At 38.2% G+C, this 19,720-nt stretch overlaps 1 protein-coding gene across 1 annotated transcript in view; it reads left to right on the top strand.

The window, feature by feature from the left end:
- Positions 1–2,668: 2,668 nt before the first annotated feature.
- Positions 2,669–19,720, top strand: part of LOC124721504 (tyrosine-protein kinase transmembrane receptor Ror-like) — a 132,274-nt gene continuing 115,222 nt past the window's right edge. Inside the window, exon 1 of the mRNA XM_047246520.1 lies at positions 2,669–2,844. Coding sequence (XP_047102476.1) covers positions 2,756–2,844 — 89 coding nt within the window. The 5' untranslated portion in view covers positions 2,669–2,755. The remainder of the gene's footprint in view (positions 2,845–19,720) is intronic.

Below are 19,720 nucleotides of genomic sequence, written 5' to 3'. Positions count from 1 at the left end.
AAACTGTTCTTTATCTAATTAACTGCTATCAAATTAAATTATTGCATGTGCCAAACTCTTTTCTACTCCACTTGCAGGGTCGATTACAGTCAGTTCGCTTTTCTTCTTAATCCATGTGCAACAGCAAAAGTCGGAGTTAGAAAAGGGGGGCTTAGAGCATCATTTCCATATGAAGATTCTAGAAGAATTTAGTGTTAAATACACTGCTAGCCCCGGAACCTCGTATATACATAAACGAAACAGTGAAATGAGTGGCTAGCATGCTATGTTTTAAAATTTCTCTTGAATTATGAAACAAATTGTCTCATGTTATTCTTTTTCTTTCTTTCAGAAATGACTGTTCCACCAATGAAGCAGCTACTGTTGACACTCAAATAATTTCCTCTGGTGAATTTTTCTGTCCATTGGACACATCATTGGTATTGACAAGGGGACAGCCAATAGGATTATTAAAGGGATGTGTATGACACTGGACAACATATCCAAAATACAGTTTTGTTAATTATTTCACTTCTTTGATGTGATAAAGCGACACTAAAATAAACATATGTATATGGAATAATGTACTTTTATTCTGAAACAATTTGTTTAATTTTTAATTTCTGATCCTAATTTTGAACTTCATGCTTTTTTTAAACCAATACAGTTCTTTCTCTCTTATGTGCTTCTTGTCATGCTACTTTTGAAGCAGTGCCATCTGCAACTCCGCCAATTTTTCCACATTTGAGAACAGGTATTTTTATTCTGAAAACAAAAAGGACAGTTTTAAGTTGAAATGAGTATAGAAAAGGAACACAGTGAAGGTGCCATGTCTTCAGTTACTTTCGCTTCCCTCCCAGATTACATACAGCTGCTGAAGATGATTGCAAAAGCGAAAACTATATATGAAATAGTTATTGTTCCTCACACATTTGGGATGAGATAGATAACAGCTTCCTGTTTGGATATGTGACATACGTGCGTTTCTATGCGGGAATTATAAAAAAAAAGATTATTGTTGTTTATCGCAAATGCTGACATCTAATTTTTCTGTATACGCTCAATATAATTATTAATAACCACATCATAGAAACAAGCGTTCTATGTGCCCAATAACTGAAAAAGTAGGTGCACTGTGTTCAGTAATTCAGCAAAGGTACTTTCTGTAGAAACCCCTCGCTGCTGTAATGATGTAGTCATTGTAAGACATAAAGACAACAGCAAGTTAGCCAGTAACACCTCTCAGGATTGTCAGTCGAATCAGTCTGAATGATGTCTGTGTTGTGACTGTTGGAACTCTGGAAAGACCAACTATTTCACAAAGCAGATTGCATTTCACAGTTATTTTTATAGTATGTCCCTACTTGGACTGTGGGGTACTTTCCTTGACAGCTTTATCACATCGTATGTCCCTACATGGACTGTGGCGTCCTTTCCTTGACAGCTTTATCAAATCGTAATTTCATTGTACACAACTTAGAACTTACATTACACGTATGGGGAGACACTGCTACCTTTCCTAGTCATAATACTTACATGTTTCTTTCTTAAGGGGAAAAATCGTTCGCCTGTTGCAGCTCCTCTATCCATCTGTGTGAAGTTATTCATGAATGGAAACTACCGTATATTTTTTCTCGTACTTTATTCGGAAATCTAGACAGATCTCTTACTGCTCAAACAACAAATACCTGAGCCTTTGACTAATTTTACAATAGACCGTTACACTGTCATGCATGCAAGTACTTTACAAACTTAGTTAAATATTTTGCACTAATGTTTTCATTAAATGAGATCACAGAACCTTTTCGAGTTTTCTGCTACACTCTTGAATTCATGTACAATATCTACCCCCTCAAAATATCCTCAAACTCACAATTTTGCAATCTGGAACGCTTATCGCTCACGTTAGAGGCGCTATTTATGCAGACGACGACTAAATTAAGTATGAAGTAACGTACGCGAAGATACCTAGTGTGCTCTTACGTTGTTGCCGACTTACCTCGACCGGAACGCTATTCCGGGAACAAATAACAGGGGAATAAAATGGTGTCGTACAAGGCGCGCTCCAAGTTAACCAGTGGATAGCCCGTTCCATGGTTAGCTATCCCTGGCTTTAACGCGACATTGTACAAGTGACGCTTAGGCTTACCATATTCTGTCATTGTCAACTGAACAGTCATATTATCATTGTTGCTACCTCGACCGGAACGCTATTCCGGGAACAAATAACGGGGGAATAAAATGGTGTCGTACAAGGCGCGCTCCAAGTTAACCAGTGGTTAGCCTGTTCTATGGTTAGCTATCCCTGGATTTAACGCGACATTGTACAAGTGACGCTTAGGCTTACCATATTCTGTCATTGTCAACTGAACAGTCATATTATCATTGTTGCTACATTTCAGAGACAACTGAGCTACGAAAGGACGTGCTTGCAATGAATATTAGTCTCAATTCGAGCGCTTATTTCTCTGTTGGAATCATAATTTTTAGATATATACTACTTTGCAATGTATGTCCAGGAAACGATTATAAAAAAAAGTACATCGTATTGTTTATTGTACTCAGCGTAACTCGTACACGATATAGTGAGGTGAAATATTTCTTACTTAAAATGAAAGATATATCCTTTCACGCAAATATCGATATGAGTTGTACTTCTCATTGACGAAGATCCTTGCTTGCGGCTTGCAGCAGTATAGGTGTCGGTGAAGTTTTGTTATTTACATTTCGAGAGGACGCAAACAAAGTGAATGTTTGAATGAAATGACATGCCAGTATGTGGAATCTGTGCTACATTCAAATTTTAATTATGGTTATAGACGTTTTTGGAAGTCCACAGGAGGATTTAATGGCAAATGATACGTCGTGAGTATTAATTGTCTGAATGTTACTATTTATTTTACATTGCCGACAGCGGAAAGGGCAGTTTGATGTGGTTATTTCAGTAGAGACACATACTGTTATGTTTTAGATTGCGTGAGCCAATTACAGCTACAATTCTGTACAAGAATGTTTACTTAAAAAAAAAAATGCGGTTAATCGGTCTTTCGTTGACAACATTTAGCGTGCGCAAACGTTCACGTTTACGAAAATTATGGCTTATCACATTTTTGGTTTGCACCATGATATACCATTGGGTTTCAACAGGGCTGACACTTTTGCAGTAGACTGTTAAAATAGGTCTCTTCAGAGATTTGGTCATGATCAAATTGATACAGTTTAAAGTGGCCCAATGTTAACATGATACACAAATACCCAACGTCCAGATAATAATTAATGCCTAAAAAAATATAGAAGTCTATAATAAACCCTATTTATTAATGAATAAGACAGAGATAATGTCTGTGTGGAAATATCTGGGAATGTACTGCCGTTTTCTTTGTGGTGGTTCACGTTTATGGATGATACGTTTGTGTGTGTGTATTTTTTGAGCTATTTATTTTCATAGTATTATAGCAAATCCAACATCATTGTAAGATAATCCCTGGAAGAGCCAACCGAGTGAGATGGCGCAGTGGTTAGCACACTGGTCTCTCATTTGGGAAGACGACGGTTCAATCCTGCATCAGGCCATACTGATTTAGGTTTCCTGTAATTTTCGTAAATCGCTCCAGGCAAATGCTGGGATGGTTCCTTTGAAAAGGCACAGCTGACTTCCTTCCCTAATTCGATGAGATCGATGACCTCGCTGTTTGGTATCCTCCCTCCAAACAACTCAGCCTCCCCTGGAAGAGCCAATGAAATGAAAATGAATGAGTAATGTGGTCTTTTTTGTGTTGAGGCATTCTTTTCTTTTCCTGTTACTGTTGACAGTCCAGTAGCAAGTGTAAAGTTATGTTATCCATTTTTCTTTCAAGACACAGTGAAGTTCCACATCTGTTACAGTAATATCCAGATACCACTCAAGTGGTACATTTATAAAGCCATTGTGATTCATAATTTACTATTGGAATGTTGTAAACTGCAACATGTTTAGTGTGTTATGATAATTGTGATAGTGCCTGATTATTACCATGTTTCATTGAAACATCATGTGTTAGGCCTTCATGTACAACTTTTGAATGTAGCTAGACTTGTATTTTTAATATTATAGTGGAAAATTCCCATGATCATTCTGCTGCTACATTATCGCTAGATACCACCTTAAATGATGATGTATTAAGTATTTCTAATGTCTAGCCATATTTCACATTTTGTAACTTATTCTAGTAAAGTTTCTTCACACACAAATTCTTCACATATTATTTTATTATCTCATCACTACATGTTTCTCCACTTTTCTTTGGTGCCATAAGGCATCCTCAACCTGTGATGACTGATGACCATAGATGTTAAGTCCCATAGCGCTCAGAGCCATTCAACCTGTGATCTATTTTACAAATATGATTGAAACCATTTATTTTCTCTCTGCTATCCCCATTGCTTCCACAAAGAATTTCATGACTAATAGTATTGAAAGCTTTAGAAAGATCTAAATTAACTCAACCATGCTCTTATTGTTATCCAGGATTCTAATTATTTCATATGTGTAATCCACTATTACTGTTTCCATACTTCTACCTGTTTGAAAGCGGTGTCGATTACTGTTCAGTAGATTGTGGTCATTTAAGTGCTTGGTGATTTGTGGTTTCATTAATGTTTCAATTACTTTAGAGAATACTGAGAGGAGTGATATGGATCAACAGTTTTCTACTTAATGCTTATTGTCACTTTCAAATAAAGGTGTTGCTTTTGAGATTTTTGCTCTGTGGGGGAACACTTCCTCAGTGAATGATAAATTAACAATATGAGATGACATATTGTATGTGAGGCTTTTCATCACCTTTTGACAGGTATATAATGATCTAAAAAAACTAAATTTACTACTTTATGTTCACTAGTTGGAACTAAACTCGAGCTGTATGCAAGTGTACGATCCGTCAGTTTATCCTGATTTGTGAAATTTAAGCTAAGTGTTTGGGAAGCATTTATTAAATAATCTCATAAGTCTTTCATATTCTACGAACTGGGGGTCTGTGGATCTTTTTAATTCAGGAGAGAGCCTTTTTACATACCTACAGGGAGTATTAATACATAACGCAATCCAGGAACTAAATTTAGTGATCCAGCTTGAATGGTATTTTGTCATTTTCTTCAGAAAATGCATTTCAAAATTGATTGTGAATACAGAAGAGTAAACATTGTTAGTGCCCGATTGTGCAAGTGCTTCTAACCAAGATTCATTGTTTAGACTATCAAGAAAACCAGCACAGTTCTCCACAAAAATTTATTTTCTGAGAAAGAAGTACATCACTTTCTTTAACAATTATAGCTGGAATTGTAAGAATGAGGGCTTTGTGATCAAATAGCACTACATCAGTATTAATAATTTCTATCTCTGTGGTGTCCATACTTGGAAATATGTTGTCTATAAATCTTAATGTTCTGTTTATTAATTCTTGCGGGGCTATTTATAAGAGGAAACGTGTTGAAGCTGTGCAATGCGTTAAGATGTAGCTTCCTTGATGCAGAATAATTCACAAAGTTTGTAGGAAACCTCCCACAAACAATTACGGCGACTTTTTCACTAACCTTATGTCCAGCAAAGACTAATTTATTAGTGTACATGACTGTCCCCTCTATATTATCTGTATACTGCTATAATTATTGTTACCCAGCTCCCCCATGCAACTGAACAGCAGAAGCTTTGAAGTGCTTTTTGATACTCAGTGCTGTATAATCATCAGTAACAACACAAACATACGCCTACAATTCACACACAATCATTTGTCATCTGCACTATGGCATCATCCCCCCCCACCCAGCTGGAGGAGTCAGTGGTCAACTAACTCCATTAGGACATTCTTCATGATATTCTTCCACAAGTTAGAATGTATCACTGCATAATGTAATAGGTGAATATCCATGAAACACTTGCTTTTCCTGACACCAAATGAAACTGCCGATTATTAGGTTGAATTCAAGACAGAAACCTCAAACCAATTTATTTGCTTTAAAGCTTGTCATCAGCATTATTAGCCATTTGAAGGCAGACCAGTATTCAAACCAGGACAATCGCTTTTAATATGCAATATGTACCTGCTGAGCCTGGTCAGAACTGCAGGAACAACACACTGGATCATTGAAACTGTGAGTCATGCCATGAAATTTTCTCTAATTGCTTGGTTTTTGTAGCATCGTTTGTATTGACAGAAAGCTGGGTTTGAGATCCATTTCAGTACACAGTTTTAAGATTTGGCTAGTGCATTATGTGCAAGCTCATGGCAAGTTAGCAGAAGTTTCAGACTGAGAGTAGCAGTATTCATAAATTTACTGCAGCAGCAAATTATTGACTTAACATTACTCCTGCATATGCCTTCTGTGGTTCTACAGTCCATTGTGGACCTGTGCCTCTTCAACAATTTTCCACCAGATGTCCCTGGTTCCATGCTAGTGCTTTCCAGTTTCTGTATCCCATTGTCTACAGGTCTTCTTTGACTTCATTTATTCACCTGGTTTACAGTCAGCTGTGACTGCTTTGCCCTTTCTGGTTAGTATCTTCTTAGATGCCTCTGTATCATCTATCCGTGCCACATCACTGGCGAACCTGTCTTGCTGTCTGTACTGTTTTCTGGTGGCTATATGTATGTGGTATGAAGCTCATTGTTATACAGTCTTCTGTATGTTGCACCTTTGCAGCAGGGGCCCGTTATTCTGCAGAGTACCTTCCTCTCAAAGACATCCAGCATGTTGGTTAGTGTCAAAGTGGCTGAGGCATAAGTGAGCACTGGTCTTATAAGTGTTTTGTAGATGAGTAATTTAGTGGTCCGAGATAAGGGCCGTGAAGAAAATATTGTTTTAGGACAGATAAGCTCTGGTGGCTGCCACTAGGTGGTGGTTAATTTCACATGAAGTGTCACCACTGTAGGTCACAGTTGATCCCAGGCATTTAAACTCAACCTTCTCAAATTTACAGCCAGATACCATTACTGACTTTTCTATTTTACAGGCCAAATGTTTAGTCGTAGACTCTAGCATACTAAGAAGCAATTTTTGACAATCTTCTAGTGATTTTAAAGTTTCCAACAGACAAAAAAACTTGAATTGGTATGTGCTTGAGAACAGAGAAAATTTTGTAGCATATCAAAAAGATTCTCCTTCACTTGCAGGTTATCAGGCTACATATAAATTTAGGACAAGGAATTTTTATCTTGCAAAGTGTTGTCCTGCATGTCATTACTATAGTTACAGAAAAATATCAAATCTGCCAGTACCATCCATCTATTTAGACCCATGACATCATAAGAACTGTGGACATAAATGTTTCTTTAAAATCTATTGTTGGAGCCACAAGCTCGTATTTCTGAAGCATATAAGCATGCATGAACCAGAAACAAAACTCAATATGTGTGTGAACTCTTCGCATTCATGTTGTGTTCTTGCATAATTTTGATAGCTAATGTATCTACATGAGGCAATACTAGATTCAAAACTGCTGAGAAATGTCACCCTCACTAGGATTGTACGACAAAGCCTGCATGCTGTCTCTTATAAACACCTTGGGCATTATTTCAAGCAATTTTGGCAAAACGTCTGATTTAATACCTTCATACCCAATGGAAAAAGGGGGAGAAACTATTAAAATAAGAATCATATAGGCATCATTGGAAAAGAATAAATGTAACTCTTTGTGAATGTTGGAGCAGTTATTAAATACTTATGGATAAATATATGAAAGACGAGATTGTTGACCACAAATATAAAGACTTCCCTTTATAACATGGAATTTTTGTTTATCTTTCATAATGGTTCAGCATTCTTTTATAATCCATGATTGAAGGATTCTTTTTACAATTTCTGCTTCATTGCTTGTGTTTGAGTGTGGTTGTATCTGCCAAAATCATGGTTTTGGTGACAGACTGATCTGTAGTGTAACCCAAGGTAAAGGTTAGTTTGGTGAATCTGGTGGTGATGTGATGCAACCAACAAACATTAATACAACGTGAAGATAGTGGTAGCTAACTAATCTGTATCATAACCCAAGGCCCCTTATGTAAGAATGTTTTTTTTTTTTAAATAAATACTGCAAATAGTTAAGTAAATTCAGAAAAGTTTAATTACATAACCTTGGACAAATATTTTAATACACATTATGTATGTTGTACATCAATATAAAAAACTATGTATAATACATGAACAGTGAACACTGTGCAAAAGGGGGAAGGGGGCGGAAGTGCACCACATATATCTTAAAAATTTGACGTTTAGGTACACTTAGCCCATCCTGCACTTTTTGCATCTCTTGCTCAAGATCTGTAAACTTGACTGTTATTTACAGGAAGTCTGCAACATCAGAACATTGTAGCAAATTGCAGGAAGGCCTGCAGAGGATCAGTGGTTGGAACAGGACTTGAAAGTTGATCATAAATATAACCTATTGCACATAAGTAGACAAAGAGGCACATTACAGTTGGCTTACAGTATTAGTGATAAATTACTGAAACCATTAACAGTGTAAAATATCTTGGAATAATTGTTTGGAGTTAAGTTCAATGACCACATGAAACTAGTTGTAGGGAAAGCAGATTCCAGGCTAAGATGCTCTGGCGGAACTTACGGAAATCTAATTCACGCACCAAAGAATTTATTACAAAGCACATGTTTGACCAATTCTTGAGTATAGTTCATCAGTCTTAGATCTTTACCAAGTTGGATTAATGCAAGAAATAGAGAAGATCCAACAAAGTGTAGCAGATTTCATCACAGGTTGATTTATAAATGCAAGAGCCTGATCAAAATACTCATTAAACTCAAATGGTAGAAGCTACAAGAAAGATGATGTGGATCATAGTGAGGTTTTATTGTTGCAATTCCGAGAACATACATTCCAAGAGAAGTTGATCAAGATGCTACTTCCTCCCACATAGACGCCACATCTCATGAAATACCCATATTGAGGAAGTTGGAGGAGTGGCAGTCTAAGCTCACTGGAGACTCAGGACACTAAAACTAAATGCCCCCCCCCCCCCCTCCACAGTCTGATTAGAAATTGATGTATTTGTTGTGTACATTTTGTAAAAAATGAGTAATATGGATGTAATGCCTGACAAAAAATATCAAGTATTTATAGTGTGTGTAGTCTGTGCTCTAGAAAATGTACTATACATACTGAAAGATATAGGTGAGAGACAGATCAACATTTAGCACAGCAGCCACCAGGTAGAATGCAACAAAATAATATAGAATAGGATAAAAAATTACATTTTCTTTTATATGTCCGGAAACAAGCTTGTACAGTTATAATATCTGTTATTTTCGCAACCTGATATAGTGGTTACATTAAAGCACATTTTCATACCTTTATTTTACTGAAAACCTCAGTAACTTCATTGAAATCTATTTCATTTGAAACTTTTCTTTCAGTTGATAAAATGAACAAATTGGCTAGTCATTCTTGGTTTAGCATAGAACAAAGATAATTTTTCATTTGTTTCACTTTGGAAAAAACTTCTCTAGCATTATGCAATTGAAACACAAATGATCAAGAACTGTTGTAGTATAAGTGATGTGCAAGGCAGTGATTCACCGAAGACCCATTTAATTATAAATTGAAGGATTTCTTGGGCTGCCCATCTAGCGGCAATTTACACATTTTTATTGATTGCATTTAGATGCCTATGATACCTTTTTATTTCTTCTGGCTCCTGATCCTTATGAAACTCATTGTAAATTTCTCTCAGATTCGAGAGTGCTACATCTAGAGTGTCATTGGAAGCTTCAAGCAAAAATTTTGTTTCAACAATTTGGAAAAGTTTGGTGATTCCCTTCATCACAGTGTATAGTTGTGACAGTTCTTGTATAAATTGGTCCATTCATTTAAACATTGACTGATGGAATTTTCTCAAATCGATAATCCAGTGTCATGAACTAGTTCACCCAGCATTGCTATATTTACCCTTCTCCTTCCTCATCAATCAATGTTAATGTCTAATCATTGGATTTTTTAGTGCCAAAAGTAACAGCATTGTCTATAATTGTAGTTTGTTTTATTACTAATAACTCATTCAGGATTTTTAAGTTTGTGAGTCCTTTATCTAAAGTCATTTTTATAGATTGTGGATACTGCTGAATTAAATTTATTTCCTCCCGTAGTGTGTGTCAAAATTTGATATAGGTCAAAAGGTGAAATCACATATAATGGGAAGGAGCAAGCTTGCTGTAGGTCTAAGTATCAAGGTTTGCCTTGGATTGATCATGCATATCTTCTAATGTGCTAACAGTTGTTTCCAGGATTTCTTTTATGAGTTTAACTGACTTGCATTGAGCACTCCAGCGAGTATTAGTTGTTTCCAACTTTTCCTGTTTTTTTACAAGTAATTCCCATCTGTGTGTAGATCATGAGAAGAACGTATATAACTTCTCTGCTGTTCGGGCCATGTTAGAGTGAACACAAGGGAATGCAGGAACTACTGAAAGATTTAAAGAATGATCAGTACAGGGACTGAACAGACCTTTTGGACTGAGTTCTCAAATTTTTTGTTGTCCTACTACAGCTGACATTCACACGGCATTGTCATAAGCTTGAGCCCTGCACGATGCAGTACCCAGCTCATCTTTTTTAAGCTGCTGTTGAGTATCTTCTCACATACCCTCTGCAGTCTTCCCTGAAAAAAAAATTACATAAAGTGGCTTATCGAACATCCACAATGTTGTCTTCTGTATAGGTGTATCTAATTATTTGACTCACCTCGTTGGTGCTGTCAAAAATTATTCCTTAATATTTATCCCTTTTTATCTGTACAATAATGTTTTCCTTAAAATGTTCGCTCAAAATAAAAATAAATTCATTTTGTGTCCCTTTTGACAAATAAGAAGGCATTCTCTGATCACCAGCGTACTCACAGAGTTTTAAACAATGCCCCTTCAATACTGGATCACATTTCATCATCAGTTGCACCAGTTCTGAGAAATTTGCTGCTTTCCAATGAAACTTCTTCACAATGACTACTGGAAATGAGGTTTAGCTGTGCTCCAAATAATTTAATATCGAAAAAGCGATGTAAAATGTTTCTCCATTTCTTGGCCTTATCATTAACAATCTTCTGATTATCTTTGTCAGTCGTTATATTCAGCATCAAGCCCTTATAGTGTGTATCCCATTTTTCTAAATTTAATAGTTGTTCAGGTGATGATTCATACTTTGATATCTTTGGATTCAATTTACACTATTGACGGATGTCACAAATAAATTTATTTTTATTTGTATCACCCTCAGAGACAAATAATCGGCAGCAAAAGCAGTACAGTTTCTTTGTTGATGATGAGTATAGCGTTCATTTCTTTACATATCTAGTCTTGTTCAAATGTGGATAAAACTGCAACAAAGTTAAACAAAGGTGTGTTCGATGAGTGTGTTCACCTGATCTTTCGATAGATTCAAAAGGTCCCACCTTGTTTTAATATGCTTCACTACTCTGTTCAATAATCACAATTTTGATATGCTCTGGAAACATTTATTTGCCAGTGTGCAGTACCACTGGAAGAAGAGGAGTCGAATTTAGATGCATCACAAATATTTTCATTCTCAGCAATTTTTTCATCATTACTATCTTGATTAGCCCCCCCCCCCCCCTTCCTCCCCAGTGTCACGTCAAAATCTTCATTGAAATCATATACAGGAGTGTCTTCACCTGTGTTTGTAGACCCAACATCAATAATTATCCGTACACTGGAACCAGGTTCAGCAGTTTGATTACACTTTCCTTTGCCATCTTTATTTCCTCTGCGAGCCTTAAAGGTATTTGGATAAAGATCCAGCAAATGATTTAGCCTCTGCAGTCATTGCTTTTCTTAGAGCCAGGTGGATGAATTCTTTTCACTGAAAAAAGATTCACAAGATAATTTTCATGGCAGATTGTGGCCTACATATCTATTAACAGTAATTTTGTATCCTGTAGGCCTGTAGTACAGAGTAAAAAGGTACCATCATGACATAAATGCATGATCATTTTCAAATGAATGTTGTATATAGTGTTTATATTTCAGTTGACAATGAAGCCAATATTTTCAGTGGATAAAAATATTATTTTTATTTTACATTTTGGTAAACCATTATTTGTTTGTTAAACCTCATAATTCTTCAATTTATAACACATTTTAGTCTTAAAACGAAGTGTTGTTTTCTGTAAAACTGTGTAAAGAAAGAATCTAATGGTTGCAAATAATTATAGAACTTTAAGTGTCCATGCATTTCTGATCTTTATAGTATGTATGAGAAAATTTTAAGAACCTAATTGCAAATGTAGGTACTTAACTTTTTGGCCTCTTTCTTAGGTACATGATAATACAGTCACTGTTTAAACTCTTAACACATCACAGCAAAAATCAAAGAAAAAATTATGTTAATTACATAGTATTTCTAATAGAGGTTCATGAAGAATCAAATGAAGTTAACATGAAAGTCATGGTATTGTACAGCATATGCATGAGCAGACAGGATTTTGCCCGTTCTGATGGGTTTTCCCCAAGAGTTTCAAATGGAAGTCAAAGAGAAGTCCCACAACAGCTACTAATCTTCATTCGGTCTCCCAACAAGCTGCAAGCTATAACGTCATTACAGGACAATAAAGTTCAAATTGAAGGCCTTGTTGCTATTTTGTAATAGGTATGTTGTTCCTTTTATGAAGAAATCCTCACATTCCTCTGTTCCAGAATGAATTTTTCACTCTTTAACAGAATGTGTGCTAATGTGAAACTTCCAGGCATATTAAATCTGTGTGCCAGATCGGGACTTGAAGTAAGGCCTTTGCCTTCTGCGAGCAAGAGCTTCACTTTTGCGAGAGCTTCTGTTAAGTTTGGAAAGTAGGAGGCGAGGCAATGGCAGAAGTGAAGCTGTGGGGGGGTCAGGGCGTGAGTCGTGCTTGGGTAGCTCAGATGGTAGAGCACTTGCCCATGAAAGGCAAAGGTCCCGAGTTCGAGTCTCGGTCTGGCACACAGTTTTAATCTGCCAGGAAGTTTCAACTCTACATTAGTTCATCTAGTTGGAGTTTGTATTCATGAAATAAACACTATAATAACTATATACAACGTTTGAAAAAGTAAGTTTTAGAATGTAATACTTCAGTTGAAAAATTTAAAAAATAGCTGGTAAGCTCATCAGTGTACTTATACACATGTTTTTAAACTGTACTTATAGTACACCTGTGTAGATGGCATAGATGTCAAAAAACATTTTGTGTGGACAACTAGTTATTATTCTACTGTCTTTAAGTCAGACAACATTTTGCGAAAATTCTAAAAATTCTAAACGCACTAATTGACAGTTGCCATCGCCTGAAAACAGGTAAGTAGAGACCTCTGTACAGGGTGATTTCGTGATGATGTAACAAACTTTCAGGGATGAGGTGGACAGGGGTAAATGTATCAATTTGAGGGAAGGTCCCTTTTCTGGAAATGACAGTGTCGAAAGTTATAAGCAAAAATCATTCTGATACCTGTGACTGTAGAATACATGCACTGGTACTGTTGTTGCTAAGATTGTAGAGTGGTAACTTCCTAAAAGAAAAGTGTAGTAAACATGGGCTGTAAAATGTGTATGTTAAGAGCACTTGTTTATCTTCACTACAGTGAAACATATTTCTTCTACTGTATGGTCTTTGCTTTCCATATTTTTGGAGGAGGTAGTATGGACTGAAACAAGGGGGGAAAATGCATTACATATTGACTCTAAAATGCATACCTTAAGAGCTATGGCCACTTGTTCGGTAGAATAGACGTCTCTCTCAGCAGCAAAGATCAAGTATTGCTCATAACTCTTAAGGCTTGCATTTTAGATCCCATGTTTACTTTGTTCTCGTCTATACTACAACCTCTGAAAGTAGCGTACCCTACAGTCTTAGCAACAACAGTGCCAATACATGTATACCAGTGTCAGACGTATCAGAACAATGTTCACTTATAACTTTTGACTCGATCGTTTCCGTATCAGGGTCCCTTACCTCAAACTGATACAGTTACCCTTCTCCATCATCCCTGAAAGTTTGTAATATCATCACATAATCAGCCTGTATTTTGTATATGTATTGGGCTTCAAACTCCAAACTGCCACATATTTACTGAAAATCTTTTGTCCATCTACATCTATGTGATTACTCTGCTATTCACGATTAAGTGCCTGGCAGAGGGTTCAATGAACCACCTTCAAGCTTTGTCTCTACCGTTCCACTCTCAAATGGCATGCAGGAAAAACGAGCACTTAAATTTTTCTGCGAGAGCCCCAATTTTTCTTATTTTATCGTGATGACCATTTCTCTCTATGTAGGTGGGTGCCAACAGAATGTTTTCGCAATTGGAGGAGAAAACTGGTGATTGAAATTTCATGAGAAGTTCCTGTCACAATGAAAAATGCCTTTGTTTTAATGATTGCCATTCCAATTCATGTATCGTGTCTGTGGCACTATCTCTCTTATTTCACGATAATACAGAACGAGCTGCCCTTCTTTGAACTTTTTCAATATCATTTGTTAGTCCCACGTGATACGGATCCCACACCGCACAGTAATACTCCAGAGTAGGGCGGACAAGTGTAGTGTAAGCAGTCTCTTTTGTATATCTGTTGCACCTTCTAAGTGTTCTCCAATGAAACACAATTTTTGGTTTGCTCTACCCACAACATTATCTGTGTGATTGTTCCAACTTCGGTCATTTGCAATTGTAATCCCTAAGTATTTAGTTGAATTTACAGCCTTCAGATTTGTGTGACTTATCTCATAATCGAAATTTAGCTGATTTCTTTTAGTACTCGTGTGAATAACTTCACACTTTTCTTTATTCAGGGTCAATTGCCACTTTCTGCACCACACAGATATCTTATCTAAATCATTTTGCAATTTGTTTTGGTCATCTGATGACTTTACAAGATGGTAAATAGCATCTGCAAATAATCCAAGAGGGCTACTCACATTGTCTTCTATGTCGTTAATATAGATCAGGAACAATACAGGGCCTATAACACTTCCTTGCAGAATGCCGGACATTACTTCTGTTTTACTCGATGACTTTCCATCTGTTACTACGAACTGTGACCTTTGTGACAGGAAATCACGAATCCAGATGCACAACTGAGGCCATACTCCGCAGGCACGCTGTTTGGTTAGAAGACGCTTCTGAGAAACGGTGTCCAAAGCCTTCTGAAAATCTAAAAATATGGAGTCAACTTGACATCCCCTATCGATAGCACTCATTACTTCATGAGTATAAAGAGGTAGTTGTGTTCCACAAGAACAATATTTTCTGAGTCCATGCTGACTATGTGTCAGTAATTCATTTTCTTCGAGGTACTTCATAATGTTCGAATACAGTATATGTTACAAAAACCCTACTGCAAATCAACATTAGTGATATGGGCCTGTAATTCAGCAGATCACTCTATTTCCCTTTTTGGGTATTGGTGTGACTTGAGCAACTTTCCAGTCTTTAGATGCGGAACTTTCTTTGAGCGAGTCATTGTATATAATCGCTAAATATGGAGCTATTGCATCTGCATACTCTGAAAGAAACCTGACTGGTATACCATCTGGACCAGAAGCCTTGCCTTTATTAAGTGATTTCAGCTGCTTTGATACACCGAGGATATCTACTTCTATGTTTCTCATCTTCACAGTTGTTCTTGATTGGAATTCGGGAATATTTCCTTCATCTTCTTTGGTGAAGGAGTTTCAGAAAACCGTGTTTAATAACTCTGCTTTGGTGACACTGTCGTCAGTGACTTCACCGTTTCCTATCACGCAGTGAAGGTATTGATTGCATCTTGCCACTGGTGTGTTTATACATGACCAGAATCTCTTTGGGTTTTGTGCCAGATTCCAGGACAGAGTTTCATTGTGGAAATTATTAAAAGCATCTCGCATTGAAGCATGCTCTATATTTCGAACATCTGCAAAACTTTGCCAATCTTCAGAATTTTGCGTTCTTTTAAATTTGGTATGCTTTTTTCATTGTTTCTGCAACAGCGATCTGAACCGTTTTGTGTACCAAAGCGGATCAGTACCATCACTTATTAATTGCTGTCAATACTATCTCTTTGAAATCATTCCACAACTTTTCTTCGCTTACGTGATCACATCGGAAGGAGTGGAGACTGTCTCTCAAAAAGGCATTAAGAGCATTTTTATCAGCTTTTTTAAATAGCTGTACTTTGCATTTCTTTTTGATGGTTGTGGGTGTTAAGATATTCAGCCTAGCAGCCTCTGCCTTGTGATCACTAATCCCTGTATTCATCATGATACTCCCTATTTGTCCAGGATTATTTGTTGCTAAGAGGTCAAGTATGCTATCACAACCATTTACGCTTTGAGTAGGCTCATGAACTAATTGTTCAAAATAATTTTCTGAGAAAGCATTCAGTACAATTTCGGATGATGTTTTATGCCTGCCGCTGGCTTTAAACTTATAATTTTTCCAGAATATCGATTGAAGTTGCCACGGACTATAATTATATGAGTGGGGTACCTATTTGAAATGACTCAAGTTTTCTTTGAACTGTTCAGCAACTATATCTTCTGAGTTGTGGGTGGGGAGGGGGAGGGGGGGGGGGGTCAGTAAAACGTCCAATTAATTGTTTAGTCCTATTGTCAAGTATAACCTCTACCCATACTATTTCGCAGGAACTATCTACTTCAATTTCACTACAAGGCAAACTACTTCTGACAGCAATAAATACTCCACCACCAATTGCATTTAATCTATCCTTTCTGAACACTGTTAGATCATTAGAAAAAATTTCTGCTGAGCTTATTTGAGCTTCAGTACTTTCTATTAGGGCTTGAAGCTCTGGTTCTTTCCCAAGACAGCTACGACAATTTACAACTACAATACTGATTGTTTCTACAACTAACTTACTATGTTTTACCTGCTGCCATTTAGACAGGGCCCTTTCTGTGGTTTCCTGAGACCCTCTAACGTAAAAAACCACCCAGTCCCTTCCGCACAGCGCCCGCTACCCGTGTCGCTGCTTCCTGTATGTAGTGATTGTCTCTGCGATCTTCTCTAGATTGTTGCACAGATGACAAAATGGTAGATATCGAAATAGTTGACAGAGAGATAGAAAAACAATTAAAATTGCTCAAAAGAGGAAAGGCGGCTGGGCCTGATGGGATACCTGTTCGATTTTACACAGAGTATGCGAAGGAACTTGCCCCCTTCTTGCAGCAGTGTACCGTAGGTCTCTAGAAGAGCGTAGCGTCCCAAAAGATTGAGAAAGGGCACAAGTCATCCCCATTTTCAAGAAGGGACGTCGAATAGATGTACAGAACTATAGACCTATATCTCTAACATCGATCAATTATTATGTTCGAGAATAATGACTTTTCTGGAGACTAAAAATCTGCTCTGTAGGAATCATCATGGGTTTCGAAGAAGGCGATCGTGTGAAACCCAGCTCGCGCTATTCATCCACGAGACTCAGAGGGCCATAGGCGCGGGTTTCAAGGTAGATGCCGTGCTTCTTGACTTCCGCAAGGCGTTTGATGCAGTTCCCCACAGTCGTTTAATGAACAAAGTGAGAGCATATGGACTATCAGACCAACTGTGTGATTGGATTGAAGAGTTCCTAGATAATAGAACACAGCATGTCATTCTCGATGGAGAGAAGTCTTCTGAAGTAAGAGTGATTTCAGGTGTGCCACAGGGGAGTGTTGTAGGGCCATTGCTATTCACAATATATATAAATGACCTTGTGGATAACACCGGAAGTTCACTGAGGCTTTTTGCGGATGATGCTGTAGTATATCGAGAGGTTGTAACAATGGAAAATTGTACTGAAATGCAGGAGGATCTGCAACGTATTGACGCTTGGTGCAGGGAATGGCAATTGAATCTCAATGTAGACAAGTGTAATGTGCTGCAAATACATAGAAAGAAAGGTCCTTTATCATTTAGCTACAATATAGCAGGTCAGCAACTAGAAGCAGTTAATTCCATAAATTATCTGGGAGTTGGCATTAGGAGTGATTTGAAATGGAATGACCATATAGAATTAATCGTCGGTAAAGCAGACGCCAGACTGAGGTTCATTGGAAGAATCCTAAGGAAATGCAATCCGAAAACCAAGGAAGTAGGTTACAGTACACATGTTCACCCACTGCTTGAATACTGCTCACCGGTGTGGGATACGTACCAGATAGGGTTGATAGAAGAGATAGAGAAGACCCAACGGAGAGCAGTGCACTTCATTACAGGATCATTTAGTAATCGCGAAAGTGTTATGGAGATGATAGATGAGCTCCAGTGGAAGACTCTGCAAGAGAGACACTCAGTAGCTCGGTACGGGCATTTGTTGAAGTTTCAAGAACATACCTACACAGAGGAGTCAAGCAGTATATTGCTCCCTCCTACATATATCTCACGAAGAGGCCATGAGGATAAAATCAGAGAGATTAGAGCCCACACAGAGGCATACTGACAATCTTTCTTTCCGTGAACAATACGAGACTGGAATAGAAGGGAGAACCGATAGAGGTACTCAAAATACCCTCCGCCACACACCGTCAGGTGGCTTTCGGAGTATGGATGTAGATGTAGTGGACTCCTGACCTATTTAGCAAAACCCAGAAACCCACCACCCAATGGTGCAAGTCAAGGAGTCTGCAGCGTACACTGTCACAGAATCACCTGAGCCTCTTGTTTCAGACCATCCTCTCGGCTCTGCACCAAAGGACCACAGTCAGTTCTGCCGACGATGCTGCAGATGGTGAGCTCTGCCTTAATTTCGGAAGCAAGAGTGGCAGTCTTTACCATTACCGAAATGGGCTACCACCTGCAGTTGGGTGCACCCTGTACTCTTCATGGCATCCAGAAGCACCCTTTCCACATCTGAAATGACTTCCCCCGGTATGCACACTGGCTGCCTTCCCCTCATTGGCAGCCATGTTCCTAAGGGCCCCCATTACGCGCCCATTGTTGGAGCTCCCAACTACCAGCAAATCCACCCTCTGTGAATGCCCAGACCTTGCGAGTCGAGAAGCTTCCTCTGGAATAGGATGGATGACTGCATCTGGCTCAGAGACTTTGCCAGCCACAGATAACGCCCAAAACGTGTTTGTCAAATGAACCGGGGAGGCCCTGCAGTCGGTACCACGGAAAGTCTTCGCTGCCTGCCGGACTTTGGAATGATCTCCCACTCGACCACGGGTGAGGGGTCAACCTCAGTGCAGGCAGTACCTGGGGCAGCCACAACAGTGGATCGATCTGGGGACACGTGGGTCATGCTCAATGTCCCTCGCATCTCCGCGTCCAACTCCGCACAGTGATGCCCCTTGGTAGCAGCCTCAAGCTCTGTGATGGAAGCCAACAGTGCCTGCAGCTGTGAGCGAAGGGTCACCAACTCAGCTCGCATCTGTACACAGCAATCACAGTGCCTATCCATTTCTGAACTTGCTCCTGTTTGAAACTCGAAAAGATATGTAATAAGCAAATGGTGTACTCCTTGTTTTGGATTTCATTAGAAATGGTCTGGTCCTCTCAGGTCCAAAGGCGTGAGGCAGGCTGCCACCTCCGCCAACCCTTTAGTCTGCCAGTGAGTTGGAGAAATTTGAGCTTACTGACAGTCATTCTTCCCATATGCCATTCACGGATGGAAAGGAAAGGGGGAAAGTGATGATCACTTTCCAATCATCATACCTTGCAAACATTATTCCTTTTGCTAACTACAACTTCTTTTAATGTGTTCTGTCTGTTTCACCTGGTTTTCCTGTTGCAGTGCATT

Source organism: Schistocerca piceifrons, chromosome X (genome assembly GCF_021461385.2).
Source record: "Schistocerca piceifrons isolate TAMUIC-IGC-003096 chromosome X, iqSchPice1.1, whole genome shotgun sequence".
Taxonomy (NCBI): domain Eukaryota; kingdom Metazoa; phylum Arthropoda; class Insecta; order Orthoptera; family Acrididae; genus Schistocerca; species Schistocerca piceifrons.
Note: the sequence above shows the minus strand (reverse complement) of the source record. Positions and strands in the feature narration are given on the sequence as shown.